Consider the following 13,668-nt stretch of genomic DNA (forward strand, 5'->3'; position numbering starts at 1 on the left):
AGTTCATAAAGGGAAAACCAATCCGCTATGGCTATAAGGTTTGGAGCCTGGCATCCTCGGGGGGTTACCTCTACCACATGGAGCCTTATGCTGGAGTGCATACCCTTCTTCCAGAGACTGGGTTAGGTCAGGCCCGTCGCGACAAGGCAGGCAAACCAAGCAATTGCTTGGGGCCCCGAGCTGTCCTGGGGCCCCAAGACTACGACTGGTTAAGAATAAAATGCAACGACACTGTTTGAGCGCCCCTTTGATTGTCAATGCAGTAACGTGCAATGACACTGTTATCGGGATCCCCCTCAAGGGGGCCCCTCTCAGTAGTCGCTGACAGCAGCCAGCCAACGTGATCTCTGCAGCCGGTAAAATACAAAACCTCCTCGGCAATCATGAAGCGGAATTATACTTCAGGAAGCCAGAAGAGAAAGGAAGAGGAGGATAAGAAAAAAAAACAAGAAAGTGGTAAGTGATATATTACACTGGATATAATAGCTCTACCTGTCAGTCTTGTACAAATGGTGTAATTTTGCAGCAGGTAGGCTAGCAAAAATATGTATATGTTAGTTACCTGTCTGAGGGCAAAGGCTGCTTGTAACGAACAGTAAGTGCAATTTTTTTTCGAAAGGAAGGAATATGGTTACTGTAACATGTTTTTTTAACGGGATAAGGAAGACGCAGAACAGAAATCGCGTACTGCAAGGAGTCAGCAGTGTTTTGATTTGAGGGCGAGGGCAAATGTAAGAGAACGTCGTGGAATGTGTCGATTTTGAATGAATTAATTAAAAATAGGTCATTGCACTTACATCAAATCACGATATGTACTAATATCTGTAAATATTAAGCCGGAACAGTCTATTTTAATATGAATCCTGCATGTTCTGCTCGTCTCTGTTAATGAATGGAGCAGAAGCGCGACTTCCTTTACACTGAAGCGCACGTGACGCTAGCGGTAATTTCAGCATCTGCTGTCTCACTAAAGACGTGAACACATGAACAACATCTCCAGAACTGCTCTTGACAGTCACTTCATGAGCATTTGACCGTTTAATTTGAATAAATGGTACGTCAACCCGTCAAAATAAAAGTCCTGTTTTAGACAAGTTCTTGTCAGAGATGTACTACTATTGTTCAGCAGAACATAGCCTACTGCTAAAAAAAAAATTAACTTTTTTTTTAAGGTTTAATCACACAAAATTTCTTCAATGTTTTATTTTTAATAGTAAATCGCCTTTGTTTACCAAAAAGTTAAGTTTGCTTAATTTTCAATAATTTAAATATAAATTAAATTAATGTTTTGTCTTTAATGTTTAATGTGCATCTCAGAAAATGCTTTATTTAAAACCCCAACTGAATGGCACTTAAATGCACTTAATTCATCTGTCAACTTTATTGTCATTGTTCACAGTACAATATATAATTATAGCTGATATCCTGCACAGCCCAGAGTTTAAACTGATAAGTGTGTGCTGTCATATTATTGCAAATCACTATTGAATTCCCACCAAACTATTTTTTCAAGCAGTATTTGCTCTGTAAACCTTTTTTATTTATATAAAGTGTGGGTGAACTTAAACTGTATGGCTATGCTGTGGTTCCTGTAGGCTTTGTGTGCGTGCAGGGATCGGGGGGCCTCTATGTCCATTTTGCTTGGGGCCCCCAAATTCCTTCAAACGGCCCTGGGCACAAGGTATCGTTTTTATTTCATTGTCTTCTAATCTTTGAGATATGTTATATAGAGTGTGTGATTAATTGTCACGGTCACATTCATAACAGTGTAGTATTATTTCCCATTTCTCTAGGTTTAAACATCAGAGCGATTATTCACTGGAAATTAGTCCCTTATTTGGTCAATTTTATGTTTTAGCCTTTTCTCTCTGAATTGAGATCGTCAGCTTTCAAAATATCTCACAGATAAATTAATTCAGTTGTCATTTAGTCCTTATTGCATTTTAAAAGGAGATTGTTGCAATTAAAACAATTTATAAGTTCATACAGGTCATATGTAACATTATAGCACTTTGAAATAAGTTTGTTAATTGTTTAAAACCCATTTTGGCAGGTGCTTTTAACTGCATTAAATATTGTTATTGTTAGATAAATAATTCATATTCATATTTACTGTAAGGCATCTATTTATACGAGCCTGCATAATGCTATTTATGGTGTAGCCATTTATGTATACAATTTGCAGTCAAATGTCTGATGTTTATTCTTTGTTTGCTTTATTCAGCTCTTGAGAGTGAATCGCATCTGTTCAGCCGGGAATGCTACAGGCTCAGTCATGACAAAGGGACTCACTTTGAATTAGAAGGCTATCACTTACATTTTGTGAATAGAGTGAACAAAAGGGGTGGGGGAGTTGCAATGTTTGTGGATAGCAGGTTAAAGTATATAATTGTTGAAAATATGACGACTGTTATTGATGACATTTGTGAGTGTATAACGGTGGAAATCGATATGGGTAAAATGAAGAATGTTATTGTTAGCTGTGTTTATAGAGCACCCAACTCTGGCATTGAAAGTTTTAAAGAAGTGTTTGTGGCCATGGTTTTGAATTCCAAGCAGAAGGTTGCTTATTTTTGTGGGGATTATAATATAGATTTCTTAAATCCAAGTAAATCACCTGCAATAGAAGAGTTTATAGATGCAATGTATAGGACAGGCCTATTACCACCAGAATTACCACACACTTAGCAACAGTAATAGATAATATCTTTACAAACAATATGAGTAGTAATTTAGAAAGTGGATTGTTAATAAATGATATCACTGGCCATCTGCCAATATTTGTATTCCATGAATGCAAACACGATAATTTAGATACCAGCAAAATAAATATATAGAGGAGATTAAGAACAGATCACACCCTGAATAAATTAAAAAATGACTTGTTAGATCAAGACTGGAAGCATGTTTATGAAGAAATGGGATGTTGACTTAGCCTATAACTCATTTCCAAATACCTTTCTGACTTTGATTGCTGAATTGGACAAATTTTATAATACAGAGATAACATCTAAACGTCCATATAAACCCTGGGTTACAAGGGGTCTGATTAATGCCTGCAAAAAAAAAGAATATAAAGGGTACGTGGAACATTTTAAATTCAATTATCAGAAAGAAAAAAACAATTATTGGATTTCCAAACGAATTTATTGATAAGGGTAAAATAATTAAAAATAGGAATGAAGTCGTGGCTGGCTTCAATGAATTCTTTGTGAACGTAGGCCCTAATCTGGCTGATGAGATATCGCCCTCTTGTGGAGGGATTGTCTCACAATTTCTTGAAGAAAGAAATCCAGCAACTATTTTTTTGAGAGACACTGATAAAACTGAAGTGCTTGATATTGTCAATAACTTTAAGAATAAAACATCAAGAGACAGCAATGATGTTGATATGTTTTTAATTAAACAATAAATTGTAGCAATAGTAGATCCTATAGTATATATTTCCAATCTCTCTCTGAAATTGGGTTTTTTTCCACAAAGATGAAAATAGCTAAAGTCGTTCCTATCTTTAAAGCTGGTGAAAAGAATCTCTACACTAATTATAGGCCAATTTCATTGCTTCACCAATTTTCTAAAATTCTGGAGAAGATATTTTCCACCAGATTGGACAGTTTTATTGATAATATGGGGTCTTAACTGATAAGTCAATATGGTTTTAGATCAAATCGTTCTACATCTCTGGCTCTAATTGACCTGGTGGAAGAATTAACAACTAGTATTGATGATAAGAAGTTTGCTATAGGTGTATTCATTGACCTTAAAAAGGCCTTTGATACAATACATCATCACATTTTGCTTTAAAATTTGGAAACGTATGGAATTAGGGGAATAGGGCTAATTTGAATAAAAGCTATTTAGGACATAGACAACAATTTGTGCAGATGGGAGAGGTAAAGTCCAATATATGGTGTACCACAAGGTTCAATACTAGGACCAAAATTATTTATATTATACATAAATGATAGTCAAAACTTCTGATTTGTTTGATTTAAACAAATTCTCTCTTAATATAAAGAAAACTAAATTTATGATTTTTGGGAAACATAGAATTCCTGAAGATTTAACTATTGAAGTACTGTGTGATAACACCAGATTAGAAAGAGTTTATGAAAACTCCTTTCTGGGAGTAATAATTGACCATAAGCTCAGCTGGAAACCACAAGTCAATTACATTAGTTCTAAATTGGCAAAGATCACTGGTATACTTTGTAAAGTGAGACACATATTGAACCAGGAAACAATGTATATTTTATATTGCGCGGTTTTTCTTCCTTATTTGTCCTATTGTACAGAGGTGTGGGGCAATACTTATAAAACCACCCTAAAGACGATATGCACTATGCAGAAAAAGGCAATAAGAATAGTTTGCTATGTTGGCTATCATGCACATACAAATGATTTGTTTTTACGATTACAAACATTAAAATTTAAAGACATAGTGGATCTTAAGACCACACAAATTATGTACAAAGCTAAAAACAAAGTACTTCCTAATAATATTCAAAAATGGTTTAAGGAAAGAGATAGTAGATATAATTTAACAAAGAGAAGAAATCTCTCTCAATCAATGGCACGTACTACACTCAAAAGCATGTGCATATCTGTCAACGGGGTGAGGCTGTGGAATAATTTACCTGTAACAATTAAGGAAAGCAAACATATTGTGCAATTCAAAAGAAGGTTTAAAATGTCTATATTAGAAAAGTATATAAATTAAGGTGGACATGGGACAAATGTCTCATTTCCTCTTCAAGAAGTTGATTTGAATTACCATAGTCTGTTTCTTGCCATTTTGCATATATTTGAATTATTGTTATTTTTAATATTTTATTGTGTGATTTATTTTCAGAAAAAAGTTTTTTTTCAATAAGGATAAATTATGATATCTTGCAAGAGTAAACAGTAGCCGTTTCAAAGCTAGATGTGTAAAAGGGGAAGAAAAATATAAGTTAGCTTCTTCCTTCTCCTTTCTTGTTTTTTTTTTCCTTTCTTTTGAACATGCTGAGACTTTTCATTTAATTATTTTCTGTTAAAATATAGATAAAATAAGTTTTGTTACTAATGATCATGTTCTGAAGAAGAAAAATAAAAAAATAAATGTATTCATTCATTCAGAGCGTAACTGAAATAAGACTAAATATGATGCTGGTAAACAAATCTTAGTTCTCAGTTCTTGAAATGATTATTTGGTCATCATACAAGTCATTGCATGTGTTTATGCCCCATTCAGACCCAGAAGGCTGGACATATTGGCCGTTTTCCACATGAAAAATTTAAGTTTTGCCATAAGGATGTGTTGTTTAAAAATTTGAAAGGTCCTCCGATCAGGCGTACCACCATTTTCCAGATCCTAATAGAATTGGCTGCAACAGGGGCAAAATTTATGTTTATCATTTTTATTTCCTGTGCCAGCAAATAAAATATTTTGGAGCTTATGTGGTTTAACCTTGTCAGCTTCGATTGCTCTCCGTGAAGCTTTAGATTGAGGATCAGCCCAAATAGTAAGAGCCTTAATTTGAAAGGATAAATAATATAATTCACATGGCAAGTTTTATTCTGGGTAGTTTAACATTTTAGATAAACTGGGAAAGACTGGATTAAAGCTCTTTCTCTTGGTAGTTGTGGCTGGACTAAAGTCAAGAAAAAACATAGTAGCGTGACATTTCCCTGTGTATATTTCACCGGATATGCCTGCCGAACACCTTTCAGGATCGCTGACCTGTCATGCCATCTTAAGTACAAGGAAGATGAGAGTACATTGCTGAACTGAGTTTTTCCTTCCATGATACACACAATGTGCCCAGTCAATCATGATGTCACAGCCTTTCAGTGAGGGGATCTACTTGGAAATATTTGCTCTGAGGAAGCCCGCTGCATCTGAGCCCTCAGCCCCTTTTGATCACGGACTGCTTTGCTGCCGAAGGGTCACATGATCTTCCATGACATCGTTTCACAAAATATACGGATTGGCTGTACACACGAAAATGCAAAGGTGTAATTTTTAGATTCAGCCACTCTGGGTCCTGGTTTTAAAAAAATAGTGATTTCACTCTCCCAAAATGCTGGATCTGCCTGGACAAAACACATATATCATACAAAATATTTCCATATACAGCTAAATGTGTCTCCATGTGTACGGGACCTTACTGTGATTGTTTTTTTTTGTATAACTGTGTATAACAGATGACTGAATGAAACACTTCCCACGTACAGTGCATTAAAACGGTTTCTCTCCAGTGTGGATCCTCTCATGTCTTTTCAGACTTGATGAATCTATGTAACTCTTGTCACAGTGTGAACACTTATAGTGTTTCTCTCCATTGTGGATCCTCTCATGTCTTTTCAGACTTGATGAATCACTATATCTCTTATCACACTGTGTACACTTATAAGGTTTCTCTCCGGTGTGAATCCTCTCATGTATTTTCAGATGTGATGAAACAATGAATCTCTTGTCACAGTGTGAACACTTATATGGTTTCTCTCCAATATGGAACATCTGATGTGTTTTTAGACTTGATAAACAATTGAATCTCTTGTCACAAAGTGAACACTTATATGGTTTCTCTCCAGTGTGGATCCTCACATGTGTTTTCAGACTTGATGAATGACTGAATCTCTGGTCACACTGTGAACACTTAAAAGATTTCTCTCCATTATGGATCCTTTCATGTGATTTCACACATGAAGAATCACTGAATCTCTTGTCACAGTAAGAACATTTATACGGTTTCTCTCCAGTGTGGATCCTCTCATGTGTTATCAGACTTGATGAATCTCTGAATCTCTTGTCACAGTGTGAACATTTATATGGTTTCTCTCCCGTGTGGATCATCTCATGTGTTTTCAGACGTGATGAATGACTGAATCTCTTGTCACATTGTGAACACTTATATGGTTTCTCTCCAGTGTGGATCCTCTCATGTGTTTTCAGATTTGATTTATCTCTGAATCTCTTGTCACAGTGTGAACATTTATACGGTTTCTCTCCTGTGTGGCTCCTCTCATGTGTTATCAGACTTGATTTATCTCTGAATCTCTTGTCACAGTGTGAACATTTATACGGTTTCTCTCCTGTGTGGATCCTCTCATGTGTTTTCAGACGTGATGAATCTCTGAATCTCTTGTCACAGTGTGAACATTTATACGGTTTCTCTCCAGTGTGAATCATCTCATGTGTTTTCAGATGTGTTGATTGATTAAATCTCTGGTCACAGTGTGAACACTTATAAGGTTTCTCTCCAGTGTGGATCCTAGCGTGCTGTTTTAAATTGCTCACTGAATTAAACGTCTTTTTACACTCAAAGCACATGTGCGCTCTCACACTAGTATGTATTTTTTGATGTTCTTTTAAACTTTGTAGATTCAATGAACTCCTACCACACAAAGTACATGAATGTGGTTTCTCCTTTGAATGAAATTTATAGTGTTTCTTAAGAAGTGAAGCCCATAAAAACATTTCACCACATTGATCACATGTGTACGGTTTCTCTCCAGTGTGGATCTTCATGTGTCTCTTAAGGTTTGCTGATTGTTTGAAACTCTTCCCGCACTGATCACAAGTGAAAGGTTTCTCTACAGTATGAATTCTCATGTGACGCCCATAACTTGCTTTGTGTGTGAATCTCTTTCCACACGGAGTGCAGGTGAACGATTTCTTGACTCTTTTTTTCTTTATTTCTTTCTGTTTGGTTTGAGAGCAACTCAAAGGTTTTCCTCCAGTTTTAATATGATTTTTCTCTTCAACTTCACTTGATTCTTCATTCTCTTCAATGAACTCTGAAATAAAAGTAAAAATGATTCATGTTAATTTGTACATAAAAGTGACCCCATTCAATGTTTAACGTCTAAATACACAATTAACATTTTTGTTTTGAGATTTAATGGGGACAACTCTAAACATAAAATTCACACAATGTTATTTTTTTGAAGCATCGTTGTTCTTTGGGGTCAATAAGAAACCCAAGGTCGTTGAGCTGTATTAAAACAAGAAATATAAAACTATCACTAGGGCTGTGGCGGTTGCAGATCTTTACTAATTTTGTTTATATATATATCATGGTATATCAAAAATCATGGTTCGGTACATACCTCGGTTTTAAAGTCACGGTTCGGTTTATTTTCGGTACAGTAAGGGAAAGAAATGCAAACAAAAAATTGCAGGTTGTTTATTACTATACACTTTTAAAAAATACTTTTTAATAAATATAAAATTAAAAAAAAATAAAAAGAAATAAAATACTGCTGCAAAGTTCTCCACTAAATAAAGTACTCTCAGTCTCAAACTAATATCATAAAATATAATAAATAACTATGATTACAGTGCAGCATTACCAATCCCAGCTTGTATGCGCTGCTGCTACTGTAGGTGAGAGAGAGACCGCCGACAGACCAGGATCTTGTCTTCACGACAACATCATCTATACTTCAAGTTGAGCATAAATATAAAGCCTACTGATAAAGGACACCGTCAACAGTATTGACGGCAAAATAGACTATGTTTGACAGGTGCAATATTTGAAAATCGATAATTATTAATTTATTTTTTAAATTTCATTTAAATGTGAATTTGTTTACCTATAGACTTTCAAACATCAAAGTATCATGAATTAACATGTATTTGTGTACAAAATGACATATAAACATATTTTCCTATTCTATTTTGCCTGGAAACGCTTCCAACACGATTGCGTGTCGCGTGAAAAATAGGCGTCGGTTCTATTTCTAGCATGCACACGTTTTCCGCAAGATGTGCATCTCACGCAGGCAGTCTGAAAGCTCTAACCTGTTAACATGGGAGCCAAATTAAAAAACGGACACGTCATGCAGCTGAGACGCTTGCGCCACGCATCCAGTGTGTCGCCGGCCTTAGAATCAGCTGCAGGGCGGGATTTGCACTGAACATGTTCTGAATATGTTCGTTTGGAAAACTCGAAAATGTACTTATATTCCGTGCATAAAATATTGCATTCCATCATTTGGTACACAAGTACACCGTACCGAAAGCCCTGTACCGAAACGGTCCGGTACAAATACACGTACCATTAAACCCTAATATATATATATAAGTGGTCATAATGTAGTATAACAAGATTATATAACTTTTTTCTTATAACAAAAATAACCGAACTTTTAAATACAATAAAGCAATACAGAAAAATATATAAAGTACAAAAGAACTATAAAGACCCATAGCTATCACTTTACAATAAGACCTCATTAGTTAATCTTAGTTAATTCATTAACATTAACAAAGATGAATAACTAAGCAAATGTAGCTATTGTTCATTGTGAAAGTCTTAGTTCATGTTAGCTCATTAAATAACACATTTGCAACTTTCGATTTTACCAACATGATATTAAATATTGGTATAACTAAGATTAATTAATGTTCAGATTAATTTGTCTTTTGCCATTTGTGCTAACTAATGAATTAACTGATGTTAACTAATGAAGGCATGTTGTAGTCCAGATTAAAATGGATTTTTTTTTTAAATAAGTAGCCTAGTCTAAATATTTAAGTTTTTGGCTCTGTGATAAACACCATAGCAAATCTGAATGGCTATTTCAAATTATTTAAATTAGTTTTAGAAAGTAGCACAGCTGCTTTATTTATGGGGATTCCAGGGTAAGGGCTGCATTTTCTGTAGTTTATCGCCATCTGTTGTCAGAGAGTGAATGTGCTTTCTTTCTCTTGTGTTCCCCATGTGCTTCTTATGCATGCTTGTTTACATCAGAGCAAACATGCTCTTTCAAGCAGCATACAGCAGTGTTATGAATTTGTAATATATAATTATTCACTGTATTTAGAAGTGCCCGTGATAACAATTAGGGATGTCCCAATCCGATCCACGACATCGGTATCGTGCAGATTCTTGCCCAGAACACTAGATCGGAGATCAGAGGGGAGAAAAAAATATAATCCAATACATAAGTCTGATACCAATCCAACACAAACCATCTAGCTTAAACCATCGACTAAAAACATGAATATTAGCATTTCCCTTGCTGCGACATCCAGTTATTTATGTCTATGTCCAGTCCTGCGATCCCACACAGAGTACGCAGTAGGGCACCATCCCAGTTGCTCAAAAAATAAACATTAGTTTTAGATGTATATTAACGCATACGTAAATAAACATGTAAACAGAATTATAAAAAATGGGTTTCACGGTGAAGACCATAGACAGGCGAAGCACACATTACGCACCATTGCTGCATTCACATGGATGATTGATGCAGTTCCATCAACCATGGAACAAAAAACAACAACAACAACAATAAACTAATCTACTATGCTTGGTTTCTTTTAGTTTATTTTGAACAGACAGTAGTACAATTATATTTTTTTCCACCTAGATGTGAAAATACTAAATATTATTAGTGGTGGGCATAGATAATTTTTTTTAATCTAGATTAATTTCACTGTGATTTTATAATTAACCCTCTCAGGCTCAAATTAAATTTGAGTAACTTAGTAACTTTAGAAACCTTTAGTAAAGTTTTTAGTACTCCAGATACATAAAATATGTATCTGGAGTAATAAGGTTTCTAGTTACTTTACTGTTGCAAATCTGCAACGCCTGCCTTGAGATGGTTAATCTAGATTAATCTAGATTAAAATGGCTCATTCGAATTCTGCCGAAGGCAGTCAGAATATGTATGCTACCCGAATAAAATTGACAAACAGTAAGTCTTTGAGAAGGGGTTTATCAAGCTAGGTGGTGCATTAGAAAAGGGGCTCATCTCCTGTTTCAAGAATGCATCATGGACTGCATACGCACTGCAGACGGAGTATGTGTGAAACAGGCTTGAGCAGGGCCGTAGCTGTGGGCCCTGTTTGAAATTGTTTAATTTGTATGTTCGTTTATTTTTATTTATTTGTGCTACTTACACAATGTTTACGTTTTTTTTCAAGTTTTTAGGTGTCAAGGTACAGAAACCAAATAATTAAAATAGCACTGGATAGTCTTCAATGCAAAAATGAAATATACAATCAAACCTACATTTATTCGGACACCTTCAACATTTCTCACATTATTATTTTTTTTTAATCAATTTTTTATTGTTTTGATGTCTTTCAACTCACAAAATGATTAAGACAACATTCAGCCATTACAACAGCAAGGACAAAAAAATCTCACAACAAAACATAACATACAAAATAATATAAATTTTTTTTTGGGGGGGGTTAATCTCCTTAATTAAAGTCAGTAGACCTTTGAGCTCCTCCAAAGTTTGAGCCCAGAGTCTGATGGTGTCCTCTCTTGCACCATGAATGCGTGCAGTGGACAATTCGAGATATACCACATCTATAAATGTGAGAACCCAATGTTGTTTATTAAGAGAATGTGGAGACTTCCATCTCGTTGCAACTAATTTCTTGGCAGCTGTTAAGCCAGCTAAATTTGGTGATTATGCTCTGTAACCTGTCCCAAAAACGGGACGGAGGAGGCAAGGGCAGCATGGAACTTACAAAGTTAATTCGAGGTAGTACATTCATTTTGATAATCGAGACACGTGATCTAAGAGAATTTGGAAGTGACAACCAATTGTCCAGGTTACAAGAAATTTTAGACAGAATACCCTCATAGTTGGTTTTAATTATATACTGCAATGAAGCACCAATCGTGATACCCAAATACTTAAATTGCTGAACCACTGGTATATCTGAGGGTAGAGCTGTGTTTCTCATTGCGTCATTCAGTGGAAGAAGTGCCGACTTTGACCAGTTTATTTTATATCCAGAAATCTCGCCAAAGCGGCTAAAGATTGTTAAGATGTTACGTATGGACTGCAATGGGTTACCTAAATAAAGAAGGACATCGTCTGCGTACAACGAAATATGATGACTGGTTCCACATATTGTGATTGGGGTGATACCTTTATCTATGCGTATGGTCTGTGCAAGTGGCTCAAGCGACAGTGCAAAAAGAAAAGGACTTAGAGTGCATCCCTGACGAGAGCCTCTGGCTATGTCAAACAACGAAAATTTGGAAAATAATTTAAATAGGAACGTAGACTGGGAGAAGTGAAAAACACGACCGATCACTCTGCCGCTATCTTCCGGGCTCCCAACATTTCTCACATTATTACAGTTTGTTTGCTATATATATCAAAAATTATATCTAGTGTCTGAATAATTTTGGGTTTGACTGTTAAAACTACAAAGTAATTCAGTCAAGAGTAGTGAGTGATTTTCATTTTAATTTTCTTGGATTAACATTACAGCAGCTAGTAACTTAATTAGGCGCGGTCACTTTAAGAGATGAAGAACGTACCCAATACAATACACATCCCATTTTTTTTCCTCAACTGTTTACTTTCAATTAAAAAATAACTGATAGTTTTTTTCGAACATAATTTCCAAGGTGGACATATTTTGTATGTATTTGTCGGCACAAGAGCAAAAATAAGCAAATTCGGTGTTCAAGCGTTTTGAGATGCCTTTCTCTGCGTGAGCCCTGAACAACAGAACACCGCGAGTACTGAATTGGGCTCTTTCACATCTTTTTGTTCAAAAAGAAATACAAATACAAACTGCAATTTGTATTTGTTCATTCAGTTGCAGGAGGGACTTCAAGGAGAACTTCGCAGAAGAGAGCACGGTTCAGTGTCGCTGTCCGTGATACGCGGCTCACTCTCCGCGTGTGCACCGAACACAGCGCGCGGGAGTAACTAGCTACTCTGTTCAGCTTTTCCGCATGTTGTATTTAGATGCTTTAATGTTTAAATCGACAAGCGAGAAAGCTTAAAAACATGTGAAAAAGATAAGCTTTTGTGACGATGCACAGCAGTGGCCCGTCAACTGTACTGAGCATCTTTTTAGGCTGGCCTCAGCCAGTCGGATATATAAAATATATCTAGGTGAAAGTCATCATAGCTTGCTTAGTATAGACCCAGCTCCCAACCCAACTTTGAGAATAGATTAACGGCGATATTTTTTTAAATTGCCCAATAAGAGTCTCACGTTAATGCAGCACGTTAACGCTGATAATGGCCCACCACTAATTATTATATTATGTTAAATATATATAATCTGCAGAACATGTGTACATACAAGGAATACATTCTTGCAATACACTTAAGCCCCTTTTCACTGCACGTCGGACCCAGCAAATTGCCAGAACATTGCCGGGTCGCCTTCTGTGTGAAAGCAAACACGTCCCTGGATTGATTCCGGGGCTGATCCAGGGTCGGGGACCTAGTAACATTGACAGGTTCAGTCCCAGAACGAGCGCTGTGAACAAAAAAGCCAGATCTAATGCATTGTCATAGTGATTAGTGTTGTCACAGTTCAAAAATTTCAGTATTCCGTACCGATACCAGTGAAAAACCACGGTTCTCGGTAACAATTTCAGTACCAGAACAAAACACAAAAATATGCTAATAAAAATAAATAAAAAACTATCACTAAAAATAAAACCAATACCATTCTTTATAGTAATTTACAATTGTGTTTAAAGTTTTTCTACAAGTAATAGAATTATGAAATTTAAACATTTTATTTTTTGGTACATAAAGAGGATTTGCTATTGAAATTAAAACATGGAAGAAATATTGTGTGATTTATTTCTTTAAAAAATAAAGTTATATTAATTTTTTCAACAGCACAATGCCTTTATGTTAAAATGAACTTTTATTTTGACAAAGGTTTTACTCAAA

The 13,668-nt window shown here is 35.6% G+C and overlaps 1 protein-coding gene across 3 annotated transcripts in view; it reads right to left on the bottom strand.

Moving 5' to 3' along the window:
• Window positions 1-5,443: 5,443 nt before the first annotated feature.
• Window positions 5,444-13,668, bottom strand: part of LOC127955938 (zinc finger protein ZFP2-like) — a 108,253-nt gene continuing 100,028 nt past the window's right edge. For all 3 annotated transcript variants that reach the window (XM_052553611.1, XM_052553610.1, XM_052553609.1), the window contains one exon: window positions 5,444-7,782. In XM_052553611.1, the coding sequence (XP_052409571.1) occupies window positions 6,221-7,782 (1,562 nt within the window). In that variant the 3' untranslated portion in view covers window positions 5,444-6,220. The remainder of the gene's footprint in view (window positions 7,783-13,668) is intronic.

The sequence above is a fragment of the Carassius gibelio genome, chromosome B4 (assembly GCF_023724105.1).
Source record: "Carassius gibelio isolate Cgi1373 ecotype wild population from Czech Republic chromosome B4, carGib1.2-hapl.c, whole genome shotgun sequence".
NCBI lineage: Eukaryota > Metazoa > Chordata > Actinopteri > Cypriniformes > Cyprinidae > Carassius > Carassius gibelio.